The sequence below is a fragment of the Heteronotia binoei genome, chromosome 15 (assembly GCF_032191835.1).
Source record: "Heteronotia binoei isolate CCM8104 ecotype False Entrance Well chromosome 15, APGP_CSIRO_Hbin_v1, whole genome shotgun sequence".
Taxonomy (NCBI): Eukaryota; Metazoa; Chordata; class Lepidosauria; order Squamata; family Gekkonidae; genus Heteronotia; species Heteronotia binoei.
In genome coordinates this window covers 66,907,182-66,927,180 of record NC_083237.1, presented here as the reverse complement: position 1 = coordinate 66,927,180, position 19,999 = coordinate 66,907,182, and the positions used below count along the sequence as shown (strand labels likewise).

At 46.5% G+C, this 19,999-nt stretch overlaps 1 protein-coding gene across 1 annotated transcript in view; it reads right to left on the bottom strand.

The window, feature by feature from the left end:
- Window positions 1-19,999, bottom strand: part of MRC2 (mannose receptor C type 2) — a 63,617-nt gene that overhangs the window by 24,283 nt on the left and 19,335 nt on the right. Inside the window, exons 10-16 of the mRNA XM_060255283.1 lie at window positions 15,417-15,571; window positions 11,372-11,479; window positions 9,983-10,098; window positions 9,686-9,834; window positions 6,228-6,445; window positions 3,579-3,721; window positions 1,370-1,472 (exon numbers count right to left, since the gene is read on the bottom strand). Of these exons, the coding sequence (XP_060111266.1) occupies window positions 1,370-1,472; window positions 3,579-3,721; window positions 6,228-6,445; window positions 9,686-9,834; window positions 9,983-10,098; window positions 11,372-11,479; window positions 15,417-15,571 (992 nt within the window). The remainder of the gene's footprint in view (window positions 1-1,369; window positions 1,473-3,578; window positions 3,722-6,227; window positions 6,446-9,685; window positions 9,835-9,982; window positions 10,099-11,371; window positions 11,480-15,416; window positions 15,572-19,999) is intronic.

Here is a 19,999-nt window from a genome sequence, read left to right as displayed (position 1 = left end):
TTTTGTGGTGGAGATTGAGAAGAGAAGGGTTTGGGGAGGGGAGAGCCTTCAGCTGAATAGAATGCGATAGAATCCACTCTCCAAAGCAATTATTTTCTCCAAGAGGAGAGAGATCTGCTGTTTGGAGTTTAGTTGTGATCTCAGGAGAAATTCAAGCTCCACCTGGAGGTTGGCTACCCTAGGCCTGGCTGCTTGCTCCTATTCAGCAGCAGCTCTCCTATGACAGTCAGTGTGGCATAGGAGTTAGGGCTTCAGAGCAGGGTCTGCCAGACACAAGTTCTTGCTATGGAAGCTGACTGAATGATTTCAGACCAGTCACACACCTTCAGCCTAACCTACCTCACAGCGGTGTTGTGCAGATCAAAGGGGGGAGAGGTGGATTATGTATGCTTCATTGGTTCCCCCCCTGTACTGTGAAGAAAGACTGTGCTTTTCCTAGGTAGAGGCTGCAGGGAGGGCACAGGAGATGGAAGTCAGAGAAGATGAAGGGAAGGAGATAGGGTTGCCAACTCCAGGTTGGGAAATTCCTGGAGATTTGAGGGGTGGAGCCTGGAGAGGGTGGGAAGAGGGGTGTGATCTCAGGCAGGTACAATGCATACACTCCACCTTCCAAACCAGCCACTTCCTCCTGGGGATCCATTGTTGCCAATCTCTGGGTGAGGAATGGAGATCACTCAGAATTACAACTGCTCTCCAGATGGCAGAAATCACTTCCCCTGGAGAAAATGGCTGTGTCGTTATACCCTGCTGAGGTTGCTTCCCTCTTGCTTTGATCCACACTGTGATTTTGGACTAGTTACAGACTTTCAGCCTAACCTACCTCACAGGATTGTTGTGCAGATCAAAAAGGAGAGAGGAGAATGATGTAAGCTGCTTTGGTCCACACTGTGGAGAAAGACTGTATTTTTCCTAGGTAGAGGCTGCAAGGAGGCGGGAGGAGATGGAAAGATGAAGTCAGATCAATGAAAACAGCTGAGAGGGGGAACAGCAAAAGAGGGGGAACTCACCCAGACCCTCTTTCTAGAGCCCATTGTATTTTCCTTCACAACAGGCCCTATTCCTAGTGAAACAATATAGAATCAGTGTTGGAAGGGACCTCTAGGGTCATCTAGTCCAACCCCCTGCACAATGCAGGAAACTCACAAACACCTCCCCCTAAATTCACAGGATCTTCATTGCTGTCAGATGTGCCATCTAGCCTCTGTTTAAAAACCTCCAAGGAAGGAGAACTATGTTTCACAGTTCAATATAACAGTATATTACACTATGCTAATTATACTGTGCATTGAATATTATTAATGTGCAGTTTTGTAATTTTCTGCACATTTTGTCTGCCAGTTGTTACCTTCTTTCACAGCCTGCTACTCACCCCAAGTCCATCACTCCACTGCCAGCTTCTCTCTGCCCCAGGAGCTCGGCGATTCAAGCCTATCCAGAACCAGTGCTGTTCATGGATTTCAGGTTCTGATTCCCTGGAGGATATAATAAAGGAAAATAAGCAATTTCTAACATACCTTCTTGGCACAATTTTTGTTTTCTTTAATTCTGGAGCTCCAGCTGTGGCCCATCAAAGCAGAGAAGCTTCTAGATGTTTTCTCTCTCCTTTTGTCTCACAGGCCCTCAGCCAAGATCTCAGGGTTTTTGTTTTCCTTCCTCTGGACATTTGGGACTTCCACAATTTGGCTCAGGATAGAAGGGTAGGAGGGTAAACTTGAGTATCAATAAAATATTCTTTGAAAGACTAGAGAGAGTTGAACATGTGAAGTTCTATTATGCCAGCAAATTTTCATAAAATAAGAGTCTGAATTATAAGAAACCATTGTAGCACAATCCAAAACGTATTAAACACTTCATTCAAATAGCTGCTATCTCTGGTGGGCCCCCCCCCCTTCCTTTGGATGATTTAAATTCTGGAGAGAATCCATCTATGATATGATTATTTACTCCAACTGGCAAAAGCTCTCCCAAGACCTCAAATCAAATTCTGTCCAGCCCCAGACTTCTGCCTGCAAAGCTCAGTGGCAACAAGCAACAACACAGTTCCACAAAGCAGTCTCGATGAAACACAGTTTCGTCAGTGAAACTCATATGGTCTGCATATTAAGCTATGCCTTCAAACACAAATTCCTGTCAGAAGACAGGCTTCTAAAAAACAAAGCTCCATGTGTATAAATTCTGTCTGCCGTAGAAAATCAAATAAATGCTGCTGAATAGAAATTTGCAGTTTGCATGTGATGATGAATCTTGGCTTATAAGATTCCTAGGTAATATTAATCTTGTTTCTCATTCCTTGTCAGAGTCAGTCAGTCAGTCCATCTATCTATCTATCCATCTATCTATCCATCCATCTACCTACCTACCTAACTGCAAGAAACTTATATGGCGCCAAATTCATTCAACACTTTACATATATAAATCTCAACCAGCAAGCACAACCAAAGTTTAAAACTCACTCACTCAGGACAAGGGCAAGGTGTGGCTCTCCATAATAATCGCAAACCACGTGAGTTTCACCAACAGAGCTCTTTTTCATTGAGACTGTTTTGCAGAACTGTGTTTCAATGAGGTTTTTGTTGTCAACTACACGGTGAAGGGATTGGAGCGTTGTTTTTTTATTATATGAATAAAACTCACACGTAGTTTATGTAAATTATATTTATTAGTATTATTACATAGTAGTCTTTTCTATACTATTTATATGTATTATTAAATTCAAATTTGACATCCTATTAGTCATGCACAAAGTTCTTGCTTGTTGCCATTTGGAGGATGTGTTGCCTCATTTTTGCTTATTGCAAATCTTGAACTGCAGATCTGATGTTCTAACCCTGAACTTCATGCTCAGTGAGTGGGTAAAAGACAAGAGAAATGTCACCCCCAGGAATTCTCACCAGCTCCTCCTCCTGGCTATGGTTTGCATGTACTGCTTGCTGCCTGCTGGGTCCCTGGGAGAAAGGGGGCTAGCGGCCTCTCTGACGGGGACCAGAAAGCAGCACCATCAGTTAAGGCTTCAGAAGAGGAATGAAGCCTTAACTGTTCCTGTTCAGCTACGCATAAAGCATTCTGAGGCCACAGCTTTGTTATTTTGCAGGAAAATGACGACGTGGCTCTTCCCCCCTTCCTCCAGGAAAGCCAGCCTTTTGCCACAGCGGTCTTAGGCGTTTAAAGAGGTGCCAGAGAACATCTTTATCTTCCAGGCACTTTCAGAGGTTAAGTAAAGCCTTCTTTTCAAATTCATTTCTCTGTTTTATTTTAATACATTTTGGATTGAAGGGTACTATTTTTCAAAGATTTCAGGTTTTCACGGCTGGCATCATCATTAGGGTTTGTAGAATCTTTCGGGCTCAAGTGTCGTGTTCTACTGGAGAAAGTTTTTCTTCCAGTCGTTGAGAACGAAACGTCTGGAAGAAAAACTTTTTCCAGTAGAACACGGCACTTGAGCCCGAAAGATTCCACAAACCCTAATGGTGCTATTTTTACGTGGACATTGTGGCATATAAAAGGCATGTGCAAGTGTGCACATAAACACAGAAGCACATGTGTGGGAGTTGCTCAGAAACATGCTCCTCTCTCCTCACCCGAAGATCTTGTTGAGCACGTTGGCCACAAAGTGCTCCTCCGCGTAGCTGCCCAGGCTGAGAAGCTGGGCTTTCAAGTCCTGGCAGAACACGTGGGCCATGATCCAGCTTTTCTTCTCTTGCAATTGGTCATAGTGGAAAACCTGTCCAAGAAGTCAGGGGGAAAGGTCACTCCTCTGTCAGCTGCACCTCTCACACCCACCCACAGCTTCCCCTTTGCAGAGCAGAGCACCAATAGCATGTGCTTGACCAAGACCAAGTTTGAGGCGCTTTCTTTCTCTTTAGCAAGACCGCAAAGGAAAATCAAGACCATTTTTCAAAACCAGACCCAGACCAGTAGGCTTCAGGTGCAAGACAGCAGCAATGATAGGTCCTATTATGTATTTATTTATTGACTCCATTTATGGCCTGCCTTCCTCACTGAGACTAATGGCAGATTGCAAAGTATTTTTAAAAATGCAACCAGACAGCATAAGAAGACATCCAAGAAACAAGTCAAGAAGACCAGGATTACAGAATGAGGAAATGATGCCAAGAGGAAACTGCCAGAGGCAAGACATGCCATAAATAATGTAGCGAGTGGAGTATTTACAGAGTCAGAGGGATTCAGGCAGGTAGCCATCTTGGTCTGAAGGAGCAGCACAAAGTCTTGAGTCCAGGTGTGTTGAGATTTGCGAGCAACACTCACACAAATTTCTCTAAGGTAGATGAGACTTTATTCATGATTGTTACAAGTGATCTAATCTCATCGGGATCCTTGTCAGGAATGCCCAATGTAAAACAAGGCATGCTAAAATACCCCAATCCCCCCACACACACCCCTTTCCCATCTCCTAGTCACAGCAATAAACCCCACTTTCACTTTAACTAAAACAGAATGCATTTCAAAGAAGCAAAGTGTTAGTCAGGAGGATGGGGCTGGATGACAAGTAAGGAGGAAGGTTAACACATGAGAGGTTCTGGGCTCTCACAGTTCACATGGGAATGTGATTCATGTTGGTACTACCATCCTTCAAAGACCTGAAGGAACTCCAAATGGCCAGGTGATAAAACAGGCAGGAGGGAGGAGGGGAAAGTAGAAGGGGGGGTGGACATAAGCACATAAGAGAAGCCCTGTTGCATCAGGCCAGTGGCCCATCCAGTCCAACACTCTGTGTCACATAAGCACATAAGAGAAGCCCTGTTGCATCAGGCCACTGGCCCATCCAGTCCAACACTCTGTGTCACACAATGGCCAAAAAAAAACAGGTGCCATCAGGTCCATCGGGGGGACAGGACACTAGAAGCCCTCCCACTGTCCCCCCCCCCCGCCAGCACCAAGAATACAGAGAATCACTTGCCCTTGACAGAGAGTTCCATCTATACCAGTGGTGTTGAACTCATTTGTTATGAGGGCCAGATCTGACATAAATGAGACTTTGTTGGGCTGGGCTGTATGTGCACCTATTTAAGATTAGGTAGCAAAGATATAAGCTTTATAAAGGACACAGACAAACACAAGACTTAAAAAAAAACTTAAATAAAAACATGCTTAAAACAATAGCACTTGTTGGTTTTAAAGGTGCTTTCTTTGTATCTCTCCCATGGGATCCAGGGAACTGGGCAAAGGAAACTCTGGCTCTTTCTTTCCTCTGCCAAGGGGATGAGGGGGAGGATCCTCAGCCAATAGAAGGAAGAGAGGCTTGGCTCAGTAGCTCTGCTGTGCAATTGACAGAGCCTGGCAAAGCAAGCTATCCCTCCCACCCTTCCTCCCCAAGAGAGGAGCCTCGGCCAATGGAGAAACTAGAGGCTTTGCTCTGCAGCTCCTGTGTGATTGAGCAAGCCTTGTAAAGCAAGCTGGGATAAAGAAGGAAGCAAGAGAGAGGGAGAAGGAAGCAGATGGCAGCCAGTCGCTCGGGGGCATGATAGGAGCCCTTCGAGGGCCTGATTTGGCCCCCAGGCCACATGTTTGACACCAATGATCTAGACCTTGTGGCTAATAGTCACTGATGGACCTCTGCTCCATATGTTTATCCAAAGAACCAGTCTCCAGACTACTGAGAAATTTGAAATTTGGAAAACAGACTCAGGGTGTTATCACACAGCCTACGAGAAACAGGTAACCTAGAATGACATCAAATCCTCCCCCCCCCCCCGGGCCCCGAGCTCCCTCCCTAAGCCCTGGACTCACCCAAGTCTTTGGGAATTTTCCAAGCTAGAGACGACAACCCTAATTCCCCAGGAGGAGGAAGGGCTTGAGAAAACCATAACATGGAGTTAGGCCCACAGTTGCCTGAGCTGGTCTAGACTCCGGTTCCCAGGAGGGCCATATGTAGATGGGTTCCGTGGCTCCCTTCAGGCCCAAGGCTATGATTGGCTGTGGTGCTGCAGAGGAATCCTGGGCTTGAAATCCCCACAGTTTTACAAGATGCACAATGCAAACTAGTTGCGTATGTGTGTGTGGGAGGGATTTTACGTATTAGTTTATGGGTATTATGACTCACAAAGCGTAGAATGATTTAAACAGTCTCATTATATTCCTGGGATATACTTAAGCTCCTGATACTGAATCTCATTGGCATGCAACGCCTACTCAGGATCACCACCCCACCATCAAAGCATCAATGCACAGCAGATGCCCCAAAGAGTTTCCCCTTGCTAGACACTCACCTTGTAGCAATGCCTCATCGTGGGGCTGGTGCTCCACCCCTGGGGACAGGAGCCAGTCAGGCTGGGGGTGGGGCGGGGGGCAGGAAGCTCAGGGTTCACTGGAGTTCCCAGGTTCTGCCTGCAGATGTATTTGGCCCGGAAAGTGGTGCAGTTCTTCACTTCCCACAGGCCCATGGCACTCCCCGTAGCCAAGGCAACGCAACCCCCTTTACTATAATCTGGAAAGCTCAGGGGAAGGCGGAAGGGGGGAGGGATATACCAGAGAGAGAGTTTAAGCCAAAGGAAAAACTTTGCATACTTAGCAAAATAAATTTGTCACGAGATCCTAAAAGTTCAGCATTCTATATGAGGGAACTTCCCTAAGCCAAGGATTCTTCTGCCACCCTCAATTCATGCCTTCCAGGAGGCTCCTTACAGTCAGCCGTCAGCACTCCACTTGCCCTCTCCTCCAGCAAGGCACCTGAGGTGGCCCTGCGGAAAACAAATGTCCCTTTGTCCTCACGTGATTTTGTAAACCATTCAGCTCCATTATTGTGTTTGTATTTAAAACAGGATACAAACTTATCTTCTGCTGCTGGTTTTGTTATTCTTACTTCCTTTCTGCTTCCTGTTCACAGAGGGCAGAGAATTCCTTCACTGTCAAGAGGCAGCCTTGGTCCTGCTGGGAGCAGGGGATCCCCCACTTTGGCAGGCCCCAACCCACCAGCAAGGGGGAGGTCGCTGGGGGATCCCTGCCCCTCAACGTGTCTCGCCGCTGCATAGTGTGCGCAGCATGATGACATCACCCAGAAGTGAGGTATTACACCGGGCACCTCGTGCATGGACGCTCTAGGAAATCACAGAAAATTCTATGGTTTTGCACGGGGACGCGTTAGCAATTTGAGGGGAAAGTTTTCCCCAAAACTGCTAGAGTGTCCCTGTGCAAAAGTATGGAGTTTCCCACAATTTCCTAGAGCGTCGCCGTGCAATGTGCCTGGCGCAATTCATAACTTCTGGGTGATGTCATCGTGCCACGTGCACTGTGCACACGCAAGAAAAAGTTCCCCGCCAGCAGCCAGCAGGGATCTGGCAACCCTAAGCCTGGACCTCCAGCCAATACAGACTTTGGCTGGAATGAGGCATTGCAGTTTGCACTTATTTTCCACTGGGACTTATAGTTGGACGGCCCTGCAAGTCGCCTGCTAAGAGCTCAGTTCTAAGCCCCCAAGAGCCCTGCCCATACGAAGAAAGCCCTTCTGCTCCGCTCCCCCCATCCTTTACCTGGCAAAAACAGTCAATTTGGCCCATCAGGGACAGGACACATGTAGCCCATCCCCCACAGGGCAAATAGTGCTCTCTCGTAGAATCATGGAGTTGGAAGGGCCATTCCAGTTTGGGAAACTATGGAGCAGGGAGACAGAAGCCGCTTCTCCCTGTGGCAGAGTCCAGACCCGGGGGGGGGGGGGGGGGGGAATTCACAGGTGATGTCTGACTAAAAACCCAAACAGTGGGCAAGAATAAAACCTAACATGTTGCTAAGCCCTTCACTGAACTCCTGTCCTCAGGTTTTAGGGTGGTATCAACCCACCTCCACAGTGTTTCTCCAAAGCAACCAGTGCAATATAAAGACGAGTGACTATGATGGACAAAAAGGGAGTAACTCTGCAGAGCCCAGTGGGTCACCGTGTTGGTCTGAAGCAACAGAATTAAGAGCCCAGTAGCACCTTTAAGACCAACAAAGTCTTATTCAAGATACAAGCTTTTGTGTGTTTTACACACACTTCTTCAGATACAATGAAATGGGAGAAAAGCATTCAAATTTATGGACAAAGTAGAAAAAAATGAATTAGCATATAACAGGGGTGGCCAACTGTAGCTCTCCAGATTTTTTTTGCCTACAACTCCCATCAGCCCCAGCCAGCATGGCCAATGGCTGGGGCTGATGGGAGTTGTAGACAAAAAAAAAACATCTGGAGAGCTACCGTTGGCCACCCCTGGCATATAACATGATGTAGCTTATGGGTTTTCAGCATTTTAGCAGCTTGCAATGCCTTTTCCAAAAGTCAACAGAAAATGTGTCCTGAAGGCACGAGCATGTGGAGCTGCCAGAAACCAACTCAGGCTAACAGTCTATCTAAGCTCAGTCCTGATTCTTTGGATGGAAGCCTCTCTCTGGGCAAGGAAAAACCTTGGAGAACCAGAGGCTGAACAAAGACTGTCCACATAAAAAGTGAAGTGTAATGAAACCAAAGCCCTCATTTAAAAGGGAAACAAAAGAAGTATATTCTTGAGTTTCTGTCTCCGCTTCAAGAATCTCAGACACTTATTTTGTCCTCTTTCCTGAGAAAGGCTGGTTCTGATTTTCAAGTTGCATTCTTCTATGGACTGTCAGTGTACTTTCACTCATTACGGCAACATGCTCTATGTGGGGCTGCCCTGAAAGTAACTTGGAAATGTCAGTTAGTAAAAAATGCTACAGCCCATTTATTAAGCAGCAGAAGTCACCATCAGCACACTATGCCAATTTGGAAATAACTTCTCTAGCTTCCTATTAGCTTGCAGGGTCAATTCAAGCTGCTGGTGATTGCCCATAAAGCCCTAACATTGGAGGTACTGCACAAGGAACGCTCTAGCATTTGGGTAAAAACTCTATGGTGATCACAGAGTTTCCTCCCAAATGATAAAGCATCCCCTGTGCAATGTGCCCAGCAGGATGATGCCAGTTCTAGGTGACATCATCGCTTTGCGCATGCACCAGAGACTCCCAGGAAGAGGACTGGGGACCCTGCCAGCAGACCTGGCCACCCTACTCCGTTCCCATAAAGAGAATCTTTGCAGGCAGACTGCGGGCACAGCCCTGATACTCGGGAATGGGCTTCCAGAAGAAGACAGGAGAGCATCAGAAAGGCAAACTTCGATAAACTTAGAACTATGCTGAGTAAAAACAGACTGGCCAAAGATGCTAAAAACAACAAAAAAGGGTTCTTTTCTTATGTTCAGAGAAAGAAAAAGAGCAAGGACATGGTATGCCCATTGCGAGGGCAGGAAAGTGAAATTGTAACAGGTAATGAAGAGAGGGCAGAACTGCTCAGTTCCTACTTTTCCTCAGTCTTCTCTTCTGAGGGAAACAGTGGTCAACATGGTATAGAGGGGGCTCTCTCCTTCTAGGGGGACATGTGCTGGTTTCTGCTCCAAAGACAGGTTCTGGTGCCAGTGGCTCCAAAGCAGGCTGCCCCCAGGGCAATCACACAGGCAGACACTGGGGTCAGGCTGTACCCCAAAACAATCCCTCCCCTCCCAGGTTACACACCAGATCTCCAGCCTTTAGTGGGCAACCCTAAAAGAAGGAGAAGCTTGTGCAAACTGGGGAAGAATGTCCTCCTATCGGTGGCAGCAGGACATACCTCCTCTTTTGAAATTCTCAAGTGAAGTTCTCCTCACCTGAAGTTCTCATAGGCACAGACACAAATAGTTCTTACCTGGTTGGTTACGATTCCAGTGGGTGTACATGACTTCATCCCCACTCAGCCAATGGAAAGACCCAGTTTCATTTATGTCCTGCAGTGCTGTCCAGAAATACTCGTTGTCCCAGCTGTAAATGAGACTGTTCACATAGGCCTGTTCAAACCTTGTCCAGGAAAAGAAAAGGAAGGGATTAGCCACTACCTCGCCACATCCACCAAACCTTGTTCGTTCCTTCAGAAGAAGAAGTCAGCACTTTGCATCCAGGGCAACCCTGCACCTCTCAGAGACAACAAAAAGATGACGTTCCATACCTGTTTGTGATGGTGAGCAGAGTAGCCCCATAGTCCGTGCATATCTTCCGAGCTTCCGTGTACTTGACGTGCTCATCTCCCAGCCAGTAGCAAGATGGCGTGTGCCATTTCCAACTCTGGAAAGAATGCAAGGAAAAACAACCAAATCAGCCTCTTGCCATATGGGGTGGTGGCGGTCCTGGCCCATGTGTTGCCGAATGGCCGTGAGGCCTACTACTCAAGGAGCCTACAAAAACCAGAGCGCAACTATCACAAACACACAAGAAGGGCCTGTCCACTGTAATGGGGGTGAAGAAGTTTCACAATTATCTGCATGGCCGGCCCTTCACTATACTAACAGACCACAAGCCCCTCTTAGGCCTGTTCACTCCCGACCGCCAAACACCCCAGATGTTGTTGCCCCGGGTGTTAAGGTGCTCCATTTTCCTTGCAGGGTACCAGTACGACCTCCAGTACCGGCTGGAGAAAGCAATGGGCCATGTGGACGTCTTGAGCCAGCTACCACTGCCATCCAGGGACCCCGATTTGGCCCTGGCGCACAGATTATGCTGCTAGAGTCTCTCCCGAACTGCCCAGTGCATGCAAAGGACCTTGCCTGCTGCTCAGCCAGGGACAAAATCCACTCCAGAGTTTTGAACTGGGTGTGGAGGGGATGGCCCACAGGCTGGGTGGGCTCAGGGTTTGCAACATTAGGAAGAACTTCCTGACAGAGCGATTCCTCAGTGGAACAGGCTTCCTCAGGAGGTAGTGGGCTCTCTTTCTTTGGAGGTTTTTGAACAGAAGCTAGATGGGAATCAGGAGGAAGCCGAGCTGAGAAGACGGACTTCAGACGGGTGAACGTGAAATCGGCCTCTGACTCCCCAGCCTTTCTTGAATGCCTCAAGTGATTTCCGGCCCAGGAGGACAGGCAGAGGCTGGCAGCTCCTGAAGGCAGTCTGAGGAACTTGGCACATTTCCCACAGAAAAAAATAATTGAAGACTCTCTTGTGGAGACCTCTCCCTTGGGCCCTTCCTCAGGGAACGGAATAGTCACTCTCCATGGGGATAACAGAGTGTTTCACAATTAATTGTCTAGGCCCCCATTCCTCGGTGCACCCCTTATTTACTGGGGGGGGGGGGGTTAGGCTCTCTTTCCTCTGCCTACACTGCTTGTAACAGTCTCTCTTTCCTGTTCCTTTGTGTAGATGTGTGTGCTTGGAAATGCCTTTACCCTTCCTTCCAGCCCAGAAGGCAAGGCCTCACCCCCGCAGAGAATAGCCTCCCTCCTAGAGGGGGAATGAGATGTGCTTGGACAGGTGGACTGGTTGTTTTTTAGCACTTCCCTGCAATTCCCCATTGTCTTTGGCCCTGATCCTTTTTTTGTGTGCAAGAATTAGGGTGAGTACCCACCTTTCTGCAGCCATGGTCCTCATCTTCTATGCCTGGATTCACACGACCCTTCTTCTTGCAGACAGAGGGCAAAGTCTGGTTACAAGGGCTGTCGTTCCATCTCCCTTCCTAGACAGAGGCAGAGAGATTTCCAACTCAAAGATGAGCTTTTTCACAGCAGGTGCTGACCAACAGTTGCCATAAATAAGACACCATGCTCACCTCCCCTCTCCCTGCACTGACCAGGTGATTCAGATGCTGCGTCCCTGCCCCATCTTGTTTCCAGTCCTCTGCTGTTGACTAACATCCTCGGGGGAGGGGGGGGGAATCAAGGGGAAAGGTTTTTTTCTGAGGCCTTTCTTTGAATTTTTCTAGCAGAAAAAACTGGGAATTTAGATGGATGCTATGAAAAGGAAATAATTGATACTTTTGATTGAGCCAAATGTTGTTTATTGAAAAAAAATACTTATTCCAAATGTATACCATGAAAAGATCTGAGAACTGTTTCAGGGGGTTTTTAATTTAAAAAAATTGGGAAATTTTGAGAAGCACTGGGGGAAAAGCTCTGAATTGCAGAGGAATACTCTTTGAATTGTAGAATAAAGTTTGAGTCCAGTGGTACCTTTAAGACGTGAGCATGCACACTTCTTCAGATACTTTAAAGGGTGTGTGTGTACTGGTTGCGAACGGTGACCTATTGAGTTTAACATTTATTGTTATAAACACTTGGGTGTTACTTATAATTATAATCTTAATTGGGCAGTGCACCGGAGCAGAGCTACAAAATCAATGAGGGTCTCTCTAAGGCTTCTTTCCTTTACTCAATGTGCCTCTGCAGTACTTAGAATTTTTAATGCTAAACTCTTGCCTCAGGTTCTGTTTGGTATTCCCACATGGCTTAATGCTTTCAACCAAGAAGTGGAGAATATACAAGCACTGTTTCTTAGATTATGGGTGTCCCTAAATGTGTATCTTATTTTACAATCAAAGCCTGATCAATATTAAGGCTTGAATCTTAACTATACATTACTGGCTTAAACTCTATTTTAGAGCTGAACCGGGATCCCTTTTATATCCTCTCGAAAAGAACTGTATAATACTTCTTAAAATGTTATAATTAAATCTAAATTAAATCAAATCCCTCTTGATGATCTAGCCTTAGCCAACGAAGCCCTACATCTTTAAACTATAATTAAGCAACAATTAAATTGCAAAAATTACGACCAACTCAACCTTGTATTTGCTCACCTGCCACGCTTGGTCTCACTAATTATTTAGGCAGGATGGCTTGATACCTCCATAATCTTGATATCCTTCTATAGCGTAGAGCTTTTTTAAGGGTAATTCAGAGCTTTTCCCCCAGTGCTTCTCAAAATTTCCCAATTTTTTCAAATTAAAAACCCCCTGAAACAGTTCTCAGATCTTTTCATGGTATACATTTGGAATAAGTATTTTTTTTTTTCAATAAGCAACATTTGGCTCAATCAAAAGCATAAAAAAAAGCATCTTTGAAGGAAATGCAGGGTAAATGCATTTCCTTCAAAGATGCTTTATGGCAGATATCACCCAATCCTGAGGCAAGAACATCTGTGCCCCTGAGGCCCTAATTCCTTAGATACAATTGATCATATAATCGTAGACTTCCCTCAGAAAGACTGCTTTCAAATTTATTAAATTCTTAAAGATACCTGAGTAACAATCTTAAATGTCAGTTTCTTCTGAATGATACAACTCCTGAAATTACCAAGGATGTTGCAATTATTCTCGTTGAAGTTCTCAAAATTCAGGAAAATTTTAGATAGTATTATCTTATTCTATGTAATTTTTGTATGGAATTTTACACCTGATTTGATTTTATATATTATGGACTGGGCATTTTATGTACTCTGAGCCTGTTGATATGCCAATAAAGGTCTATAATGATGATGAGTTTAACATTTATGTAAACAGGGAGTTGCCCAAAAAGACCAAGACAACGACATTTAACTTTAGAAGGGGTATCTTCTCTCAAATGAGGGGGCTTGTGAAGAAGAAAGGAAAGATAAGGAGGGTCAAATCTCTTCAGGAATCTTGGAGACTATTTAAAACTACAATTCCAAAGGCTCAGATAAAATGTATACCACAGGTTAGGAAAGGTACAAATAGGTATACAAAAGACCTACATGGTTAACAAATGAACAGCACAATCCAGAGCGGGGGGCTGAAAGTGCTCTGGGAGCAGACTTGCTCCTACGTTGGTGCCAGAAGCATTTGCGCCGACATACGACTGGCACCGCCACAGTGGAGGGGAGTTACGTGGGCAGGAGGCCGCCCCAGTGCCACTCCGCCTGAGAGCAGCGGCGCCTGAAGGCTGCGCCCGAGTGTGGGCAGAAGTGAGGCAGAGCGAGGCGCTAAGGCGAAGGAGGAGGTGGAGTTGGGGGCGTGGCCAAGCTTAGGCGGCTTCCTGAGCCGTTTGGGCCATGACACACACCCCCACCCGAGAGGCGCAATGTTACGCCTGCAAAAACACCAGTGTGTCCCATAGGCACTCATAGAGGCTTCAAAACTTCCAGAAATTTTACATTTATACCAAAGAATCATCTCTTCCACAAATAAATGAAACCAGAAACATGGTAAAATGGAACAGCCTCCCTCAGCAATAGATTTTGTGATCAAAAGGCAGTTATTTCAAATTATTGTACGACTGGGGGGGCCCTACAAAGATACGCCATGTCAGATCTTGTTTGGTCCTAATTGCACTTTTGTCTAGCTAAAGGGAATATCCAAAAAAATAAGCAGAAACAAAACAAAAATGAGATTATATTCAAACCCCCCCCAATAAATAGAAGTTGTATATTTAGAAATGTAGAATCTTGTTGCAGAAGAGAGGAGTGAGGCCCTCGACCCCTTGCCTGCCCTTCCACTCTCCTCCCTGGCCTTTCCTTCTCACTGGGTGGGCCTCAGTCTCTAGCAGCCCACCCCTCTTTTAGCTAACTGCTTCAAAAGCTATTCCTGCTGATAGCAACACACAACAAATGACTTTATGAATGGAAAGTTCAAGTGCTGCCAGTACTGGCATGGTTGTCAGTGGGAACCTGTTTTCTTCAGTCTCCAACAGCTGAGGAGGGCAACAGTCAAGGACGGGGCCTTATACATCCAGGGCCCAGGCCAAGGAGACAGGACATCACAAACCTCAAAGCACAGCCATTCCTGACCTAGAGATATTTAAACGTTAGTTTGCTAGCACATGCGCAGGACTTTGTGCTTCCCCTTCACTATGGAATGTGCAGCATTTGAATCATCACATAGCTGAGTTACATGGGGCCATGCGCAGCATGACAGCCACTGTGCAGGTCACAGGTGAGAAGGAGGAGGACATGATGCACTCAGGCATGTCTGCTGCTCTCTTCCTGTGCAGCTGCAGCCTAGCTGACCTGCTGGCCAGACAGCAAGGGTGGTGGAGGCACAGGTGAAGGGAGCAAGTTTGGTGTAGTGGTTAAGTGTGCGGACTTATCTGGGAGAACTGGGTTTGATTCCCCACTCCTCCACTTGCATCTGCTAGCATGGCCTTGGGTCAGCCATAGCTCTGGCAGAGGTTGTCCTTGACAGGCAGCTGCTGTGAGAGGCCTCTCCAGCCCCACCCACCTCACAGGGTGACTGTTGTGGGGGAGGAAGGTAAAGGAGATTGTGAGCCGCTCTGAGACTCTTCGGAGTGGAGGGCGGGATATAAATCCAATATCTTCATCTTCTTCTTCTCTTTAACAGCAATGAGGCAGGAATGGGATGTAGCAGGAGGGGACCCCTGTGCAGTGCCTGCCCACTCAATCACCCACCCGCCAGCTAGACAGCCCTGATCAAGTAGCTCATTTCACTCAGCTGTCTGGATGGGACTACTTGGCTCAGTTCGAACTTCCAGATCATTCTCAATTCTAATAGTTAATCATGGCCATTGGCCATATATTAATTTTCAATTAAATATTTAGCTGATTATTTATACCCTTTAATTAAGACTTGCAGAGAGAGAGAGAGAGAGAGAGAGAGAGGATGCTCACAAGCGCTCAAAACCGAGTCCCTCCTCTACACATACCGGTCCCCAGATCGTGACACAGTCCTCCAGGTTGTCCCTGAAATTGTTGGGCTCAAAGGGGTGCCAGAAGGTGAACTGCACCGGTGTGCCATCAGACCACTCAAAGTTCATCTGCAGGCGGAGATCATTCAGGCCAATCCAGAGTTCTTCGACATCTGTCAAAGAAGGGCAAAACTGTCAGTCAGCAATTCCATTCCTAACACTAGCAAATCAGCTCCAAGAATCCAGCAGGATGCTGTGCGAGATTTCAATGCTGAGAGAAGAAAAATGAGGGGAGGCTTCTGGCTGTTCAAGTTCTCCAAATGATTTAAGAATACAATAATCATATATAATAAAATTCCCTAATGAGGGTGGCCAAATGGAGTGTTTTGCCCAGATACCATCATAAGACTCCTTGAGTACAGGCAGAAGAACCTTTATTAATAGATCAGAGAGCAGCCATCGTCAGCATGTCATCACAAGACATCATCAGCATGTCATCACAATGCCAAAAATGAAGTAGATTGGCCATCCTCCAGCAATTTATAGCTCACAAAATAATGGCTCTCCTTTTTCTCACACCCTCCAAAGTCTTTTGAATTAATTAATGTAAAGTTCTTTCTCAGGCCTCAGTGTTAACTCCTTTCAAGGTCACATTCCACATACTCTTCCCTTTTCCGTTGGTCCATATCAGTGTTGGTCCGTATCATATTTTCCGTTAGCCCATATCATATCAGAGCTGTCTCCCCGAGCTCCTCTTTCACCTGCAGGCCTGAAACATCCCACTACACACAGAACACTAAATGTCTACAAAATGTCAATGGGTGTTAGTATTTGTGAATATAATTGTAGCATGGCATTAGTACATCATATAGATACAAATGCATCAGCATAATAATCAGCTGTTAGTGAGCAACGATAACACTACCAGCAAAACAAATAGCAGTGCCATCTACCTGTCAGGGGCTCGTTCCCGATAGCACTCCCATTGGCTGACGGATGCGCTCAACAAACCATTGGCCCATCATGTGTCAGTCACCACCTTTGCGTTCCCATTGGCTGACTTCCCTGTCCCCTGTCTACTGCAGCCTGGGGAACACTGAACAAACTGCCAAAACAGTCTTACTTCAGAAACAGACACATCTCCGATGCTTCTGTGTCCTCTCCATCAACCAGCCTCAGAAAGCGATGCCGCTCTACTACAGCCTCACAAAGCATTTCCTCAGAGGCCATGGTGGCCACCTCTTTCCTTTCACTCCCTCCCTCCCTCCTCTCCTCAGCCTCACCCCAGGAGAGACAAGAATTGGGCCACTGGGGAAGCTGCTAGCCAGAGGCTGTTGCTAGACAGTAAACGGAGAGCCCTCAGCTGAATATAATGCCACAGAATCCACCCTCCAAAGCAGCAGCAGAAGATGATATTGGATTTATGTCTCACCCTCCACTCTGAATCTCAGAGTGGCTCACAATCTCCTTTATCTCTCTCCCCCACAACAGACACCCTGTGAGGTGGGTGGGGCTGAGAGGACTCTCACAGCAGCTGTCCTTTCAAGGACAACCTCTGCCAGAGCTATGGATGACCCAAGGCGATTCCAGCAGGTGCAAGTGGAGGAGAAACCCAGTTCTTCCAGATAAGAGTCTGCACACTTAACCACTACATCAAACTGGCTCTGTTCTACAGTTATTTTCTCCAGGATGGGGAGAGAGATCTGTTGTCTGGAGTTCAGTTGTGATCCTAAGAGGTCTTCAGGCTCCACCTGAAGGTTGGCTACCCTAGACCTGACATGCACCCTCTGAGTGACTTGATGTCACCTAACTGGCATGACTTAACTAGGTCTGGTTGCTTGCTCCTGTTCAACAGCAGCTCCACTATGACAGCCACTGTGACTTAGCAGCTTTCAACTCCAGGTTAGCAAAATCATAAGAACATAAGAGAAGCCATGTTGAATTAGGCCAATGGCCCATCCAGTCTAACACTCTGTGTCACAACAGTGGCATCAGGAGGTGCCATCAGGAGGTCCATCAGTAGGGCCAAAGGACTAGAAGCCCTCCCACTGTTGCCCCCCCAAGCACCTGAAGATTTGATCGGTGGAGCCTGGAGACGGTGGGGTTTGAGGAGGGGTGGAACCTCAGTTGCATAGAATGCCATAGACTCCACCCTCCAAATAAGCCATTTCCTTCTGAGGAACCACTCTTGCCAATCTCCCGTCGAGAGCTGGAGATCACTCAGAAATATAACTGCTCTTCAGATGAAAGAGGTCAGCTTCCTCCTCAAGGGGAAGGGTGGGGGGAGTGAATGACTTCACTTGGGTGGGTGGGCAGACAGCAAGGGTTGGGGAGGCACTCGCCTAGAGCTTCTTTCTAGAGCTAGTTGCATTTCTCTTTACAACCGGCCTTATTCCTAATATATATCATTGGTAACAGTGACTACAATGACCAACTATTTGCCACCCACAGCCCCTGTCTGTGGATATCTAAATCTTCAGATCAAGGCCACACCAACACTAAACAGATTTTCCTGCAAACTCTCAGGACTCCTCACACACAAAAAAATACATGGGGAGCTTAAATTCCCCACCAAATAGAACAGCATTGTCTGACTTTGCGCAGCTTGCAGCAGCTGCCACAGAGAGCACTTCAGACCTGGCTGCAGAAGCAGAGGAGCCAGGAGGATCTCCAGGCCCAGCTGGAGTGGTGCCAGCATCCAGGAGGCTTTCTGGGCCCAGCTAGAGCAGTGCCAGAGTCCAGGAGGTTCTCCTAAGCCCATAGCAGCTCCCAGACTCTGCTGCCACTGTGGCTGAACCCAGAGGCCTGGAGCCCTACCTGGTTCAGGGATAGGAAAGCTTGCCCTGTGGCACAGAGTGGTAAAACTGCAGTACTGCAGTGGGAGCCATCTGCTCATGACTTGAGTTTGATCCCAGAGGAACCTGGTTCAGGTAGTCAGCTCAGGTTGACTCAGCCTTCCATCCTTCTGAAGTCAGTAAAATGAGTACCCAGCTTGTTGGAGGGAAAGTGTAGATGACTGGGGAAGGCAATGGCAAACCACCCCGTAAAAAGTCTGCCGTGAAAACGTTGTGAAAGCAACGTCACCCCAGAGTCGGAAACAACTGGTGCTTGCACAGGGGACCTTTCCTTTACCTTTTTAATGTCCTTATAACAAGCAGAAAGAAAATGAGTAAATAAAGACAAAGCTGATAATTACTTGAAGAGTCAAGGAGGGGGTAGATTAAAGGACAAAAAGCGGAAGGCTATACTTATTTGGCACTGGGCCAGTCTCTAACTCACACATCTTGAATGGAAACTGGCAGTTTGAACACTGTTAAATGCAGGGAAGAGCCACCTGTCAGCGTGCTTCCTTCAGAGGGGTGAGAGAGATTTATCACTCCTCTCTTGCCAGTGCTGAAGGCAAAACACCTCTTTCAGCACCCCATGGAGTTAAAGATAACAGGAGCTGTATAGCCATGACCCGTCAGAAGTCCAGGGGCAGGACATCAAAGGGACAACAGGAGCTCAAACTCTCAAAAAACTGATACTCCCAAAATCTTGCTGGTCTCTAAAGTGCTCTCGGACTCAAATCTACACTGGACAAGAAATGCCAGATGTTCAAAAGAAAAAAATTCCCAGAGATCTTATTGCAAATTTATGTTGGCTACTGGAGCATACAAGAGGATTTCAGAAGAAATGCTGACTGTGTAGATCATGAAAAGCTACAGTTAGTTTTTAAAGAAATCGGTGGGCCACAACATCTGATTGTTTTGGTGTACAACCTGTGCTCAGGGCAAGAGGTTTCTGTTATGAGACCACGGAGAAACAGAATGGTTTCCAGTTGGCAAAGATGTTAGACAAGGATGGGTTTTATTTCCCTATATGCAGAACATATCGTAAGAAAACTGGATTAGAATTAGATGACGGTGGAGTGGAAACTGGTGGAAGGAATAAGACTTGAAACAATGACGAATGACGGTTAAAGCAGAAAGTGCAAAGCAGGGCGGCAGCTGCACATCAAGACGACCAAAGTAATGGCTGCTGGGGAATGACTCAGCTTGAAGGCTGGCAATGAAGAAACTGAAATTGTTCAAGCTTTTCTATTCCTTGGGCTCAATCATCAGTCAAAAGGGAGACTGCAGCCAAGAGAGCAACAGACTGAGACTGGGAAGGGTTGCCATGAAGGACGGAGCTAGAAGAGATTCTTAGGTGTCAGGTTGTGTCATGCTGACCAGGATCAAGGTAATTCAGACTCCTTAGCATGTACCAGTGCGAGAGCTGCATAATGAAGATAGGTGAAAGGAAGACAGTTGATTCAGTTGAAATGTAATGTTGGAGGAGAGTTTTATGGATACCATGGACTGCCCAAAGACACATAAGCAGGTTCTAGAGTACATCAAGCCGAAACTCTCCCCTGAAGCTAAAATGACTGAATCCAATGTGTCAAAACTCATTTGTTACAAGAGACAGATCTAACATAAATGTTACTTTGTCGAGCTGAGCTATGTGCCATAAAATCTAATACCAGGTACCTGAGATGCAAAATTTATGAATGACACAGGCAAACCTAGTTAACAGTATTTTTTACTCAAAATACAAACAAAACAATTGATACCTAGGAG